This window comes from Mustela nivalis (assembly GCF_964662115.1).
Source record: "Mustela nivalis genome assembly, chromosome: 10".
In the NCBI taxonomy this organism is placed as follows: domain Eukaryota; kingdom Metazoa; phylum Chordata; class Mammalia; order Carnivora; family Mustelidae; genus Mustela; species Mustela nivalis.
Window position 1 is genome coordinate 32,396,823 of NC_139029.1, and position 15,032 is coordinate 32,411,854.

Sequence of the window (15,032 nt, forward strand, 5' to 3'; positions counted from 1 at the left end):
GAGAGGAGTGACAGCTCCTGGGGGCCATTACTAATGCCTGCACCCACCAGAGCTGGAGCGCCAGATGAAGATGGAGAACCTGTTTGTGACATGGCAGCAACGTTCTGCCCCAGCCAGCATGCCCATCAGTGTGAGTGGCTCGAGCCTGTGTCCTCCCTGAGCATCCTGGGACCCCGTCCCTGGCCACCGTTCCCGTGCTCACCACCTCGTCTCCCCAGGCTGCAGAGCTAGAGACCCTGAAGCAGTCGTCCCGCCTGGTACATTACTGTGCAACGGCCCTGCTCTTCGACCCAGCTGCCTGGCTACATGGGCCCCCCGATACCTCTGGGCCCCCCGAGGGCCAGGTAAGGCTCCAGACTCCTGGGTCTCTCCCACGGGACCTCCTTCCACCCCCATGGTGCGGTTGACCGCAGCTAGAGCCTGCCTTAATCTCCACTCCCCCAGCGGCGCCATCGCCCCGAGTCTGGGGCTGGGAGCCGGGAGGCCCCTGCCAGCTGCGAGTCCTCAGATGCGCCCCCGCCAGGGGCTCGGGAGGAGCCATGGCTGAAGGAGCTGAGCCTGGCCTTCCTGCAGCAGTACGTGCAGTATCTACAGAGCATGGGCTTCGTGCTGGTCCCGCTGCGGCCCCCTTCCCCGGCCCGCAGGTGAGCACCCTCCCCACCTCTGCTGCTGCGGACATGGCCCCACACACCCTTGCTGTCTTCGCCCCGGCTCCCTCTGAGCCCTCTGGGCCTTGTTGCACGTCCCTTCCCACCAGGCCAAGCATACCCACAAGGGTCAGGGTCGCCTTCCCACGGGCCCCAGGCATGGCCTGTAAACCTCCCAGCCACCCAGGTGTGCACACGGCTATGCACACATATGGCTTACACACTGATGGGCTGTGTACCTCCATGCCCTGGATCTGGGCCTTAAGGATTCCTGGCCTGGTCACCACAGGGGCCTCTCCGGGTATCTCATGTGGTTCGTGGCCCAGGAAGCCCTGTCCTTGCTGAGTTAGCCTCTCTCACGAGGGACCCCTGTGCCAGGCCCACCTGCGTCATTGTCCTCCAGCCCGTTCTGGGACAGTCGTGACAGGTCTCAGTGTTGGGAAGCAGGCAACTCCTCTCTCACCACTTTGCAGCTCCCCGGAGCACAGTGATACAGCCACGGCCACTCTTCCTGTGCTGTGTTAAATCTCAGATTCCTGTTTCTGTGGCCCCTGCTTTATGCTTTTCTCAACATCTGAGCCTCCAGAGTCTGTGCTCCAGCCCCTTCCCAGTGGCTATGGGAACCTCCCTCTTTGTGTTGCACACAATTACTTTTGAGTACGAGTTGTACTTCCTCAGTTGGGACACCACCTGGCCCAGAGAGCCAATTCCAACTCCTGAGCGTTTCTGAAACTAGCTCTCCTGCTCCCAGACCTCCCACCCTCTCCCGGGCATTAGGAAGAGAGGACAGGCCTTATCCTTTGGGACCCCACCCCTCTCATTTCTGGGCATCAGGGCCTGAGAAGGAACTCTACCTGCTTCCCAGTGGGTCCCCCTAAAGGAGTGTCTCTGAGAGACTTCAGTTTCCATACTTTCCATTCAGTTTGAAGCTCTTCCCAAAAGTCTGGGTTCCTTTTTATTTTTATTTTTTTTTAAGATTTTATTTATTTGGCAGAGAGAGATCACAAATAGGCAGAGAGGCAGGCAGAGAGAGAGAGAGGAGGAAGCAGGCTCCCCGCTGAGCAGAGAGCCCGATGCGGGACTCGATCCCAGGACCCCGAGATCATGACCTGAGCCGAAGGCAGCGGCTCAACCCACTGAGCCACCCAGGCGCCCTCTGGGTTCCTTTTTAAAACAAAAGACAGTAGGGGCACCTAGGTGGCTCAGTCCCTTGGGTGTCCAACTCTTGATCTCAGCTCAGGTTTTGATCTTCAGATCATGAGTTCAAGCCCCACACTCGGTATGGAGCCTACTTTTAAAAAAATAATTTTTTTTTTAAGATTTTATTTGTTTATTTGACAGAGAGAGATCACAAGGAGGCAGAGAGGCAAGCAGAGAGAGAAAGAGAGAGAGAGAGGAGGAAGCAGGCTCCCTGTTGAGCAGAGAGTCCAATGTGGAACTCGATCCCAGGACCCCGAGATCAAGACCTGAGCCAAAGGCAGAGGCTTAACCCACTGAGCCACCCAGGCACCCTCAAAAATTAAATTTTTTTAAAAAAGACACTGGGATGAAAAATAGGTTTCCAGAGACAAATTTACAGTCAGGCATTCCTCTCTCACCAATCTCACCAATCACTGTCAAAGTCTTGTTCCAATTTCCTTGAGGATCAAATGAGACATTTCTTTTCTCCAGAGGCTTTCACACACCCCACCTCACCGTCCAACCCGATTGCCAGCAAGCGCTCTGGTGGTTTATAGCTCCTGATATAATGAGTGCATCCTGCTGGCCCTTGCTGTTTTCCTGGTTCACAGTACCTTTCCTGCTTCTCTTCTCCCCTTACCATGGAGTTGAGTAGGCCTAGGGGACCCTGAAACAGTCCCAGCAGCTTCTTGTGCCCTAACCTGTCCCCTCTCTCACCAGTGGAGAGGGGCCTGCTCTCCACGCCCCCATGGAGCACTCCCCCAGCTTCCCCTTAGAGCAGCAGCTGCCGTGGAGCCCTGCTGCCCCACGGTGTATACCTGGACTCCAGTCCCAGCCGCTTCCCCAACACGGTACCCTAAGCAGGTCCTTTCCCTCTCCAGTCCCGTTTCAGCTCCTGCGGGTCGCTTGCCCGTGAAAGTGATCGTGGGGCTGCTGGCCAGACCACTTCCCCCGCTGGCCTGCCTCATCCTCCTTCCCCCTCTTTTCTGCAGCACCAGCCGGCTACGGGCCATGGCCATCCTTGGAACGGAAGGTCGAGGCTCCTTCTCCTGCCCTAAAACCAAGACTGATGGGAGCCCCAAGGTAGTGCATCGTCGTGTACCTTCCCCGGCAGTATAATCAACAGGGCCCCAGCCCCAGGTGTCACTGAGCCGAATCACTGACCCAAATCCTTATCTCGGGAACAAAATGAGAGGCACAAAGTAGGCACAGGCTCTCACGTGACATGCGTGGTGACTGAAGGAGCTGAACTAAAGTCTAGAGGGCTTCAGGTCCCTGACCTCACTCCCTCGACTCATTCTCAGCAGTCCTGGGAGCTGGCCCTGCTCTGAGGCAGACAGACAGGAACATAAATAACCACCAAATGCCAGGGGTACATTGGTACCCAAAGGACTCCCCTGCTGGTTCCAGGCTGGTGAATCCCCAACCCTTGCCCCTGAACCCTAGTGTTTCTCCTTTCTTTAGAGCACCGGCTCTCCAGTCACCACCTACCACCTGCAGCGTGCACTGCCCGGGGGCATCATCCTCATGGAGCTGGCTTTTCAGGTGAGCAGGAGGAACAGTGAGTGGGGAGAGCTGGGCCCACCTATCTCTTATCCTTCTGATCTCATCTTCACCTTCTCTCCAGGGCTGTTACTTCTGTGTCAAACAGTTTGCCCTAGAATGTTCCCGGATCCCCATGGGGCAAGCTGTCAACTCTCAGGTATGTGCTGGGGCCAGAGAAATACAAGGTCTCAGGCATAGTGCATCCCCAGTGTGCTGTGGCCAATGGGGTTAGTCTGGGTTAGTTAGGATTAGTTAGTTAGTCTGGGTTAGTTAGTTAGTCTAGGTTAGTTAGTTAGTTAGGATGGTTTAGTCTGGGCCAGTGGGGATCTAATGCTGTGGAGTGGCCAAGTTATGGCCATTCCGACATCATGACTGGGTCATCCACCCCTCAGCCTCGCTCTGTCAGTGGGCCAGACCATATTCCACCGCAGCGCTAGAGGCAGAAGGCAGTCCAGCACAGTGGCTGCTCTGGTCCTGTGGTCACTGACAGGAGCCCAGTACCATAATCAGTTCATAACATAGATGATCAGTGATGACCTTTGAACATAGTGGGTAATCTGACACATGGGGACGTCAGTGCTGCAGGCAGTCCTGGCCTGATCTAGAGCTGGAAATAGCCAGGCTTTGTCAGGATCGCCACTAACACTTAGAATGAGGACCAGAGTTCCCAGCCACACAGCGTACCCCTGGCATTTGGTGGTTATTTATGTTCCTGTCTGTCTGCCTCAGGGCAGGGCCAGCTCCCAGAATTGCTAAGAATGAGTCAGGATTGAGTGATGTCAGGGACCTGAAGCCCTCTAGACTTGAGTTAGTTCAGCTCCTTCAGTCACCAGACATGTCGCGTGAGAGCTTGTGCCTTTTTTGTGCCTCTCATTTTGTTCCCGAGATAAGGATCTGACTGGGCCTAGTCTGCCTGACTCCTCATACCTGGATAGCTCACATATAGCCCATGGATGGTTGCCTTTGACTTGAGTGTGGACACCTAGAAAGCCCTCAAGGGATAAGGTGACCCAGAAAAGCATGGTGACCTTACGTTCAGAAACCTGCCTGGGCCAGAGTGCTCCAAAGGAGCTCTGGACGGGCAGGTACACTTTCTCACTTTGCTGTTGTGCTGGCGGAAATGACCCAGCCCCGTGACTCTCTAGAGCTCCTTGAAGTCCTTGTAGCTTCCTGCCCCTGATCTCCATCCAGCTAGCCTCTCTCTGCCCCTACTTGTGTAATCGCCGGCCCTGTGTACGTACCGAAATTGCTGCACTGTTGCTGTTGTTGCCAAGTGCATAGTATGCAGGCTCAGCAGAGAGGAGAGCTTTCCTCTGCCTGTACACCTAAGGGGACCTGCATGCATGGAGGTTAAGTGCGTGCCCCCTGCAACGTGCTAGTCGGTGGCAGGACTGAGGCTGAAATCTAGTTCTGTGGCCGGGAGCCCTCAGCTAACATACCATCATGCACCATCGCCGACAGTGACATCATCAATGCCCCTGAACCTGAATTACGTCCCCCCGGCCTTCCTCTCTTCTCTTCCCTCCTTCACAATCATCCCGAGCTCTTTCCACCCTAGTGCTCATGATCATCATAATCCATGGACCATTCAGTTTACCACACATTCTCTAACTTTACGAAGACCTCTACTTCGTATGAGGATAAGGGAGCTTATATGTCTCACACGAGACGTTGTGACTCAGCCAAGACCACACAGCTACTCTGACCGCTAGTCCGTAGTTTCTTTGACAGCCAGTTCTTTCCTTTCCTTATAACTCCTGCACCCATTGCTTCCGTGGGCCTGGGTCCGTAGATCCTGCCAGCCCAGCACCACGGGTCCAGCAGCTGACACACTCTCAGTGATGGTGGCTTCCATCAGGAGAAGCACCAGCTCCATGTCTCCACCTTCTTTTCTTCCTCCATGGTTCATTCATTCATTCACAGATCAGTTAAAGGAGGTCCACTCTGGCCTAGCCTTGGCAGGGTGTCCCAGAGGACGCTTTACGAACGAGTAGAAGCTAGCCAGATTTGGGAAGCAGGGGGAACAGCGTTCCAGGCAGACAGAACAAGCAGGTACAAAAGTTTGAAGAGAACATGCAGTGTCCTGGGAAGAGCAGGTAGTTGAATGGGAAGGTCAAGCTGGAGACATGGGAGGAACCAGGAGAGACTCCCAACAGTGCATTCCACGCCTGGCCTCCCCTGGCCACCTGCACAAAACTGGCACTTGGCTAGATTCTGCATAACATTGTCTTCTAACGTCCTACATCCTCCTGTCTGTGGCCTAACATTGGCCACTCTGTCTGCCCGCCGCTAGAACGGACACTCCTTGAGGGCCAGGTCCGCCCCCTCCCTAGCACCTCAAAAAGTATCTGGCGGGCACTAAGCAAGTATGTTTTGCATCCGTGATCTGGGCCAGACTTTGGTGGACTCGGGTAGAGTCAAAGGCCCATCCGTCAAAACGATTATAGTTTTCAGGTATGAAAAAGGGAGTACGAAAAGGGGGGCTTCCCGCGGAAGGGGCTTCCCAGGGAAGAGGGAGAGAAATGGGAATGTGCCAAGCGGCCTGCCAGGTCCTGACCCGTGCCCCGCCTCCCTCCCCAGCTGTCCATGCTGTTCACAGAGGAGTGCGACAAGGTTCGAGACCTGATGCACGTGCACTCGTTCAGCTATGATTTCCACCTGCGCCTCGTGCACCAGCACGTGCTGGGCGCCCACCTGGTGCTGCGGCACGGCTACCACCTGACCACCTTCCTGCGGCACTTCCTGGCTCACCACCCAGACGGGCCCCACTTTGGCCGCAATCACATTTACCAAGGTCGGTGCCAGAGGACAGGCCGGTGAACCAGAGCTAGGCCCCATGGGGTCTCCAGACCTGGACCGATGGGACCACTTCCTGGGGCCAGACCTCCGCCTCTCCTGTCCCATCCTATCCCATGTTGTTGATCACCTCATGTCACTTGGACCATATCCCTGTGTCTCCGGTTTCTGTCTTTCTCTGAAGTTCTTCATGGTGTTTCCCATCAAAGTTTAGATTCTGAGCCACATTGGGCCCACCTCTATGTTCCCCAGGACCTTAGGAGCCCCCCAGAATAACAGCCAGTCCGCCTGTCAATAAGAGCCTTAGGGATGTCTGTCTTCCCATCCCACCTGTTCAGTATGTCTGTCTCAAGCTCAGCGTCTCCTATAACTCACCCCTCAGGGACACTGGAGCTGTCCACACCACTCATTGCTGCCCACCAGCTGTACAACTACGTAGCTGACCACGCCAGCTCCTACCACATGAAGCCCTTGCGGATGGCCCGGCCAGGAGGCCCAGAGCATAATGAATATGCCCTGGTATCAGCATGGAACAGGTGAACTTGGATGTGTGGGGGGCACCAGCATGTGCTCTGGCTGAGGTCAGGGCCCGCTCCCTGCCCCAGGGCAGTAGGGAGAGAAGTTTTCTTGAGCCAGACTGGATGGGCGTGGCTTCATTAGAACCTCAGGGCTGGCATCTTCCCCACCCCCACCATACAGCTCTGGCTCCTACCTGGACTCCGAGGGGCTTCGTCACCAGGACGACTTCGATGTGTCTCTGCTGGTGTGTCACTGTGCTGCACCTTTTGAAGAGCAAGGAGAAGCCGAGCGGCACGTTCTGCGGTCAGCAGATCCCCTACCTCAAAATGCTCATGGCCCAGCCTTCCCAGTGCCCTTGCTTTCTCTGTGTCCCACTCTGATCACCACATTCCTACCCCGTCCTCAACCCAGGCTGCAGTTCTTCGTGGTGCTCACCAGCCAACGAGAGCTCTTCCCCAGACTCACCGCAGACATGCGCCGGTTCCGGAAGCCACCCCGACTGCCCCCTGAGCCAGAAGCTCCTGGGAGCTCAGCTGGTAGCCCTGGGGAGGCCTCGGGGCTTGGTCTGGCCCCTGGACCGACTCCCCTGTTCCCCCCACTGGCTGCAGAAGTGGGGGTGGCGCGGGCACGGCTGGCTCAGCTGGTCCGGCTGGCTGGAGGCCACTGCCGTCGGGACACACTCTGGAAGCGCCTCTTCTTGCTGGAGCCTCCGGGGCCTGACCGGCTACGGCTTGGGGGGCGCCTGGCTCTGGCAGAGCTGGAGGAGCTCCTGGAAGCAGTTCATGCCAAATCCATTGGGGACATTGACCCCCAGCTGGTAAGCGGCCATGCATTCTAGAAGGGGCCGGTTTGGATACTAGGGGTTCTGGCAGCAGCTAGGGTGGAGGGTGCAGAGCTCTCAGGTGGCTCTCGGACAGCAGATCCAGCCCCTTGGACCTTCCCCTAGGACTGCTTCCTGTCTATGACGGTCTCCTGGTACCAGAGCCTGATCAAAGTTCTCTTAAGCCGTTTTCCTCAGAGCTGTCGTCATTTCCAGAGCCCAGACTTGGGAACTCAATACCTGGTAAGTCTCCCTGAGACTTCTCTGAAGGGGGAGATGTAGCCGAAGGCCTCATCAGAGAGATGACATGTCCCTGAAGGAGCCCCAACCCAGCTGGGTCTGCTTTGGCGGGAAGGCCTAGGTGGAACAGGATCCATGTGAAATCAGAGCTTGAAAGCCCTGAGCACTGAGCCTTGACATAGGATTCATGAGAGCAGTCTGGAGCTCTGACCTTAAAACCTCACAAAAACACACGTCTTGCTAGAGATCCTGAGGGCTAAGGTCTGGAACCTCATCAGCCTTAGGGGCTGACTCCCAAGAAGGACCTCTGGGGCTTTAAAGCCTCGTCACCCAAAGCATGGTCGTCACACTGGCGGCGGTGGCAACACCTGGAAGCTTGCCAGAATGCAGGCTCTCAGGCCCCAGCCCCAACCTGCTGAGTGAGCAAGTCTAGCCTAATCCCCAGGGGCACACGAGAGGCTAAAAGCACTACCTGGGCCAGGTAGAGGGGAAAAGGCTCAGGTGTCGGCCAGACAGCATGGGGGATTAAGAAACTGAAGACGTGAGCCTGATGAGAGCAGTGTTGTAGGGAGGAGAGATTTGGAAGAAGACTTCCAAAAAAGTAGGCGCTGGTCCATAGGGAGGGGTCCCGCAACAATGCTTGTGAGGAAGGCGAGTTTCAGGGCCTGAAGGGGCATTCCCGGGACACTGAGGTGAGTTGGTAAGGCTACGGTTGTTGGGGGGGGTGGTGAGCCGATGGGGGCTCTCCTGTGGATGGGTGATGACCGGAGCCCAGGAGAGAAAGACCTGAGCAACAGCTACGTGAACAGGTGGTCACTGAAGCCTGGGAGTAGAAGGAATCACTTGGAAGAGATCACTGAGCTGAGCAAAGGGACAGCCAGATATAGGGGGTTAGTCCGAGGGGAGGTCAAAGCGATGCAAGACCAAGGACAGGAGGCAAGGGGGAGTTGTGCCAAGGGTAGAGAACTCTCAACGTGCCAGCTTTGTGCAGGGCCTCTAGACACACGAGCTCTGAAGCCTTCCAGTCAGGCGCCTCCCCCTCATTCTGAGGAGGCTGGTTGGGCTGACGGGGAACCAGCGAGGATGAGGATGGAGGTTCAGTTTAGAGACAAGGTCCTGGGCGCCTGGAATGCAGGTGGGCTCAGGTGTGGTGATGGGAGCAGGCCCTCCTCAGACCAGCCCCACTTCCAGAATGCCCTCAAGGAAGGTGGATACTGCGTCAGATGACACAGATCGTACTCCCCGTGTCACTTTGTCTTTCACTGCAGGTTGTACTGAATCAGAAGTTTACAGACTGTTTTGTACTGGTGTTTCTGGACTCCCACTTGGGAAAGACGGTAAGAATGGGTGAAGGGCTTTGTGTCAGCCTAGCGGGAGGCTTCCCCTAGAGCCTAGGGAAGCTGGGGAACCCTGCCCTCTGTGCCTACCCTTCCTCCTCACCACTGCACCCCTGCCGTGTTCCCCACAGTCTCTGACAGTGGTTTTCCGAGAGCCCTTCCCAGTACAGCCCCAGGACAGCGAGAGCCCCCCTGCCCAGCTGGTGTCCACCTACCACCACCTCGAGTCCGTCATCAACACAGCTTGCTTCACCCTCTGGACCCGCCTCCTCTGAGGACCAGACCACTGAATGGCACCATTCCTTGAACCATGGGGGTCTGGAAGCTTGCCCACTTGAAGGAGGACTGACCAGCCCTTCTGGGCCCAGACTGAAGGGGACACCAGAAGCTTTGTGACTAGATCTCGGGTCTGCAGCCCTGGCCTCACGGTGGGAGCTACCCTCCTGAGCACTTGCCACTGTTGACCGGCCAGGCTTCGGAGGGGTAGCCCAACTCCCTGAGGTGCCCATCTCCTCTCAGTCCCCTGGGCCCTTCCAGGAAGGGACTCCACGTTCCTGCTCACCTGGTGGAGTCCCAGGAATTCACAGCAGTTGGCAAGCGCTCACCCGAGAGCTCCTCTGCCTGAACACCGCCTCCAAGGCCGCAATGGCCAGCAGCCACCCCGCCCTGCTTTGAGCCCTCTGGTCTTCGTTTCCCACTTGAACATCATTGCTGGACGTCGCCACTGAGATACGTCACCTTGGTTCCAATGCCTGCTCTGCTTCTGAAGCCCCTGTGACCACAGGCAAGTCCCTTAGCTCTTGGACCTGTGGTCTGTGGTGTGTAAATGAAGAGGTAGACTCAGAAACCCCCGTGTGCGCAGGAGACTGGAGCACTTGAGCGTGAGCCGGACGTCCCTTCTCTTCCCTTCTCACCAGGCGGGAAGCAGCCCCGGGAGAGCGAGGGGTTAGACACTGTGTGTCCTCCTACTGCCCAATAACACACACATGGGACAATGTTCAGCAGGTGGTCTTTAATGCAGGAGATGCAGGCCGCTCTGGGCCCTGTCCCCCAGAGGCACCGGGGGGTGCAGGGCAGGCCCTCACTGGCCAACCTGAGGGTGGCCCCGCCTGTCCCAGTATGCACGAAGCCAACTCAAGCCCTCGGCTGTGTCTCCTGAGGAGAGAGGGAGGTGGTGGCATCTCGGCCCGTGAGGAGAAGAGCAGCCATGTCCAATACCTGTCAGTCCAGAGCTCCCTTCCCCCAGGCCCAGCCTGGAGCCCCGGCGCCCCCTCACCTTGAGGCCGGTACTCGCAGCCCACAAAGCCCTCGTAGCCTTCATCCTCCAGCAGTTGGAACAGATAGGGGAAGTTCAGCTCGCCGGGGCTGTTAGGCTCCCCCCGGCCTGGGACTTGAGCCACCTGCACATGCCCTAGACACAGATGGCGGCAGGTGGGGGGCTCAGGCTCCACCTGAGGCCTGAGGTGCAGAAGCGGCGGGGGGGAGGGGATGTTGAAGGGGTGGGAGCACAGCAGACAAGGAGGAGCAAAAAGACCCCTCTCACCAACGAGGGGTAGGAACTCCCGTATATTCCCTGTCAGGTTCCCGTCCATGATCTGCCAGTGGAATAGGTCCTGGGTAGAGAACACTAGTCAGAGACCCTGCAAGCCCCCCTGCTCTCACCCCATTCTCCCCAGATGTGGGGAACACTGGGCCTTCTGAGAAGCATTTCCTTTCTTCCACTTACCATCTGTAACTGGAGGTTGGGTCTTCCGACCTTCTGTAAGATGGCTGCCGCTGGGACAGAAACCGGGGAGGGGGCCGTGAAACCCAAGGAGAGCACAAGATTCAGAGAGGACTGGGGGAGGCACAGGGCTGCGTCCTACCCTGCTGGGGGGTGTCCAGGAAGTACTGCGGGTCGGTGATGCGAGTGTTGATGGGCTCCAGCAGTCCCACGAGGCTCTCCTAGCACCACGGCGGACCCGTGAACAGAGCTCCGCTCCAGTTTCCTGCCCCCTCCGCCAGCGACTGGTGAAGCCCGTCCCAGTTCCCTCTGAGTTGGGCCAGTGCCCCGCCTCCTGCCTCGTTTGCTCTCGAGGCTCTGTCTGTCCTTGGTCTCACCTGAGCCAAAACTCCAGCTGCGTGCTTCAGGTTCTCCAGAAAAACGGTCTCCATTTCACTCCTGACTGCTGCTCGGTCAGCCCCCTGGGGCACTCGGCCAGCCATCAGGTGAATCCTGGGAGGAGGTGGCACTGGAGGAGGTTGGGGAGGCCATCCTAACAGCAGCAGGGCCTCGTTCCTGTGGCTCCTTGAGTGCCCCTCCAGCTGTCCTCCCTACCCCCCCCCCGCTGGCTGGGCTGTCACCTGCCCTCCTGTGGCAGCCTGAGGCCAAGCCATTTCCCAGGTACCATCCTCCCGCCTAAGAGACCTCTCATTTAGCGCTCCAGTGGCCCCTCTCTTCGGGTCAGCCTCACTTTCTAGCAGGTATTTTGACCCTTTTGCAGCTGTTCCTTAGATCCTTCCCATCTGCGCTCTGCCCCCACCACTCAGACCCCCTTGCCCTTCATTTGATCTGCCCCACTCTGCCTCTAACACCTCCTCCTGCCATCACCTGATCTCTTGGCCACACCCAGCTCCAAAGGGCCCCATCTCCAGCCTCAGGAACTCTGCTGAGCGCCCCAAGCCTTCTCTTGCCTCTGATCAGTGCACCCTTGCCTCCTGTGCTCCCTACATCAGGCAAACGCGTGTTCATTTCTTTGAGCCCCAGTTCAACATCACTACCTGTAAGAAGCTTCCTTTAATCCCAGACAGTTGCCATAAACTGACCCTCAATGGATCACTCCCTGTGTTTACTTTCTATCTCCCTGGTCAGAGGTCCAGGCACGGGATCCCTGCATGACAGTGTGGCGAACACAATGACACAGGACAAATAAAATACAAAAGGCAATTGACAAAGGACCGGGACTGGCAGAGTGAAGGGCCAGTGCGCGGACTGCTGAACCTCTCCAACCTGGCGTTCCGTTCTCCCAGACCCCAGACGTGGGGCAGGGGCTTGGAGCAGACCGGGCAAGGTGAGGAGGAGGTGGAGGAGAGGGTAGGATACCTGGGACAGCCCAGAGCCTTGGCGTACAGCACTGCCTGCTCCAGCCCCTCTCGGAAGGCCGCTTGCCTCCCGGGCACGGCCCCCAGCCCCATTTCCCCTTTCTCTCGGTCTCCTGCGGAGAGAACAGGCCTCAGACCCGGCTCGCGTTCCCGGGCCTCCCGGAGCCCCCCGCCCCGACCCCGCGGCGCACCAGGGGGCGTGTTGATCAGCACCAGCCGCAGCCCCGCTTCCCGCGCCGCGCGCGCCAGTGCCTCGGGCGGCTCCGCGTACGGCCAGGCCACCTCGGCGGCCTTGAAGCCCGAGCCGCCGGCCGCCCGGAGCCTCGCGGGGAGCCCGGGGAGCTCGGGGAACAGCCACGACACGTTGGCCGAGAAACGGAGCGGAGCCATGACTGGCCGGGCACACGCGCGCAGGGCAGAGTCCAGGACCCGCCGGAAGGCGGAAGCAGGCGGGGCGCGGCGGGGCGGCCCTGACCTGGCCGGGCGGGGAATCGCCGATCCGGGGGAGGGCGCTGCGGGGCCAGGCTGGGCCCGGCTCCGGAGGGCGCGCCTGGGGAACCCGATCCGGGGGGGGGCGCGCTGGCGCCGCGAGCCGAGCCACGGGCCCTCTGTGCCAGCCTTTTGTGGTTAGAAAAGCTTTGTAGGGTGAAGACCGAGGACGGCCCAGAAGAGTGACATTTTCGAGACTGGAGAAAGAGAAATGCGGGGAGAGGCGACAGAACCAAGCGAGAGGAGCTCGGCCCGGGGGGGTCGGCGGGAGAGCATTCGCCCCCCACGCCCCCGCCGCCTCCTAGAGCAGGGGGGTAGACGGGGCGGGCAGTGGCGGGGGATGGTTGGGAGCCCCAGGGGCTGAGAGCCCAGAGAGAAGGGCAAGAGAGAGCTGGCCCGTCCCGAGAACCCAGTTAAAAGAGAGAGGAACGTGAACTTTAACAAATAACTTCGTATTTTCCCCATTATAAAAATATTATCTGTTTGTTATGCAACGTTTGAAAGCTACAAGACGAAATCAAGAAAATTTAAATCACCAGTCATCGCACCACTAACCGCTAACTTTCCCTTACAGATGAAAAAACAAACATAAGCAGTTTTTTTTTTTTCCTTAGAGAATTCTGATCATACTGTACATGCAGTTTCATGGTCTGCGTTTTCATTTAATATTATTTTGCTAACATTTCCCCGTGTTCAATATCCTTCAAAGTCATTGCATTCGCTGCTCATTGTGCCATACCCGCAGCCCAGAGTTTATCCCACTGCTCTGTTGATGGTCATTAGAGTTTTTCAACATTCGTGTGTGCGTGTGTTGTGAAAGCACTTGAATGCACCTCTTGGCTCCACCTCTGAATTTTTTTCTGAGGTTCCTTTGAAACGTCCATTACAGTACATGCCGCCCTAAGTCCTTTATAAGGAGAACTGGCCCCGTCCCCTGGTCTCCGCACTGAGCGGCTGTGGGTGAGGGGATTCCCCCCTCCCCCAGCTGATTGGGCCACAGGAGGACATCTGATCCAAGGGCAGCGGAAGCCTCCACTGGCTGAAGACCCATCAGCTGCTAGTCTGGATCTGGCCAATCAGATTCTGTTTCTCAAAGTCCAAACCTGGAAGTACTGAGAAAGTCAACTAAGAGGTAGTCTTGCCAAAAAAATGATTGTGGCTGTAGAAACCAAGTAAGCAAGAGTCAGTTGGTGAAGGAACGCAGGCCGGGGAGTAACCAAGCACCAGAGTACGAGGGGTAGATGGCACTTCGAGAAACTTCTAGGTGGAGTTTATCCGGCTGGTGAAACCCACAGACCCCGGGTCTGTGCACTTCCCAGGCTGGGATGTTTAGACCTTCCTGGGTTTCCGTTGTCTGTAGCCTCTTAATGTTCCTTTTCTTTTCTTTTTTAAGATTTTTATTTATTTATTTGACAGATAGAGATCAAAGCAGGCAGAGAGAGAGGGAGAAGCAGGCTTCCTGCTGAGCAGAGAGCCCAATGTGGGGCTCGATTCCAGGACGCTGGGATCAGACCTGAGCCAAAGGCAGAGGCTTTAACCCACTGAGCCACCCAAGTGCCCCTGTAGCCTCTTAATGTTTCTTGAGAGAAGCAGAATGAGTTTGTTTCATCCTCAATAACCCGAGTGATTGGGAAGAATCCTAAGGCTGGAATTACATAGTCAGCAAATAGGAACATGTTTAAGGTCTTGATGCTCTGCTAAACTGCCTTTTTTTTTTTTTTAAGATTTTTTTTATTTATTTATTTATTTATTTATTTATTTATTTGACAGAGATCACAAGTAGGCAGAAAGGCAGGCAGAGAGAGAGGAGGAAGCAGGCACCCGGCTGAGCAGGGAGCCTGACTCCGGGCTTGATCCCAGAACCCTGGGATCACCGGCTGAGCCGGAGGCAGAGGCTTCAATCCACTGAGCCAACCAGGCTCCCCACTAAACTGCTTTTTAAAACCATTGCGAGTTTATACTCCACCAGTATGTGGGTGGAAGTCCTCTTGGTCGGTTTTCTGTGCTAGCTTTGAGAGAAGGAAGCTCCAAGGGCCACATTAGGAGCCACTCCCTGTAGCTGTGGACCTCTATCCCCAGACAGGCTCTCAAAGACACCTGGGGTCCAGGCCAGCATCAGAGTTCATCCAAGCGGCCAGCAAGTTCCATTGCTTAGCTCTGCCTCTAAGAACGACTGCCACCGTTCCTGATCACCTGACTGCCACTCTTCCTGATCACCTGATTTCTTGCCCATTTGCAGCTGGTGTTATACTTGGAACTTGAACTTGTCCTGAAATGTGTTTCTTGGGTATAGTCCAATCAGGATGTGACCTCATTAAGTTTAACATCTTAATCAATCCCAACTTCAGCATGTTTGTAGTCCAATGTTGACCATGCAGA

The 15,032-nt window shown here is 56.7% G+C and overlaps 2 protein-coding genes across 5 annotated transcripts in view; one reads left to right on the top strand and one right to left on the bottom strand.

The window, feature by feature from the left end:
* The window catches only part of SZT2 (SZT2 subunit of KICSTOR complex), a 52,678-nt gene extending 42,594 nt beyond the window's left edge, over positions 1 to 10,084 (top strand). For 2 of the 3 annotated variants that reach the window (XM_082687187.1, XM_082687188.1), the window contains exons 60-72: positions 51 to 130; positions 219 to 344; positions 445 to 644; positions 2,819 to 2,909; positions 3,291 to 3,371; positions 3,454 to 3,528; positions 5,952 to 6,165; positions 6,550 to 6,703; positions 6,867 to 6,989; positions 7,098 to 7,503; positions 7,633 to 7,749; positions 9,015 to 9,083; positions 9,215 to 10,084. In XM_082687187.1, coding sequence (XP_082543313.1) covers positions 51 to 130; positions 219 to 344; positions 445 to 644; positions 2,819 to 2,909; positions 3,291 to 3,371; positions 3,454 to 3,528; positions 5,952 to 6,165; positions 6,550 to 6,703; positions 6,867 to 6,989; positions 7,098 to 7,503; positions 7,633 to 7,749; positions 9,015 to 9,083; positions 9,215 to 9,358 — 1,880 coding nt within the window. In that variant the 3' untranslated portion in view covers positions 9,359 to 10,084. Of the gene's footprint in view, positions 1 to 50; positions 131 to 218; positions 345 to 444; positions 645 to 2,818; positions 2,910 to 3,290; positions 3,372 to 3,453; positions 3,529 to 5,664; positions 5,826 to 5,951; positions 6,166 to 6,549; positions 6,704 to 6,866; positions 6,990 to 7,097; positions 7,504 to 7,632; positions 7,750 to 9,014; positions 9,084 to 9,214 lie in introns of all 3 variants that reach the window. The other variant, XR_014299726.1, reaches the window with a different exon arrangement.
* Positions 10,081 to 12,625, bottom strand: HYI (hydroxypyruvate isomerase (putative)). 2 transcript variants are annotated; one of them, XM_082687189.1, is made up of 8 exons: positions 12,356 to 12,625; positions 12,166 to 12,277; positions 11,184 to 11,298; positions 10,949 to 11,027; positions 10,810 to 10,859; positions 10,627 to 10,696; positions 10,360 to 10,494; positions 10,081 to 10,238 (listed from the first exon to the last, which is right to left on the bottom strand). In XM_082687189.1, the coding sequence occupies exons 1-8, from the start codon at positions 12,552 to 12,554 to the stop codon at positions 10,165 to 10,167; spliced, it is 834 nt and encodes a 277-aa protein (XP_082543315.1). In that variant the 5' UTR covers positions 12,555 to 12,625; the 3' UTR covers positions 10,081 to 10,164. The 2 variants fall into 2 exon arrangements, with proteins under 2 accessions (XP_082543315.1, XP_082543316.1); XM_082687190.1 differs by having other exon boundaries at positions 10,360 to 10,696; positions 12,356 to 12,611.
* Between the last annotated feature and the right edge of the window lie 2,407 nt (positions 12,626 to 15,032).

Bases quoted from the DNA above. Each gene is read 5' to 3' on its own strand.
- HYI (XM_082687190.1), bottom strand. From the start codon at position 12,554: ATGGCTCCGCTCCGTTTCTCGGCCAACGTGTCGTGGCTGTTCCCCGAG. The intron at 11,028-11,183 runs GTGAGACCAAGG...CCGTGGTGCTAG, and splicing joins CAGCTGGAGTTTTGGCTCAG to GAGAGCCTCGTGGGACTGCT. The intron at 10,860-10,948 runs GTAGGACGCAGC...TTTCTGTCCCAG, and splicing joins CCTGGACACCCCCCAGCAGG to CGGCAGCCATCTTACAGAAG.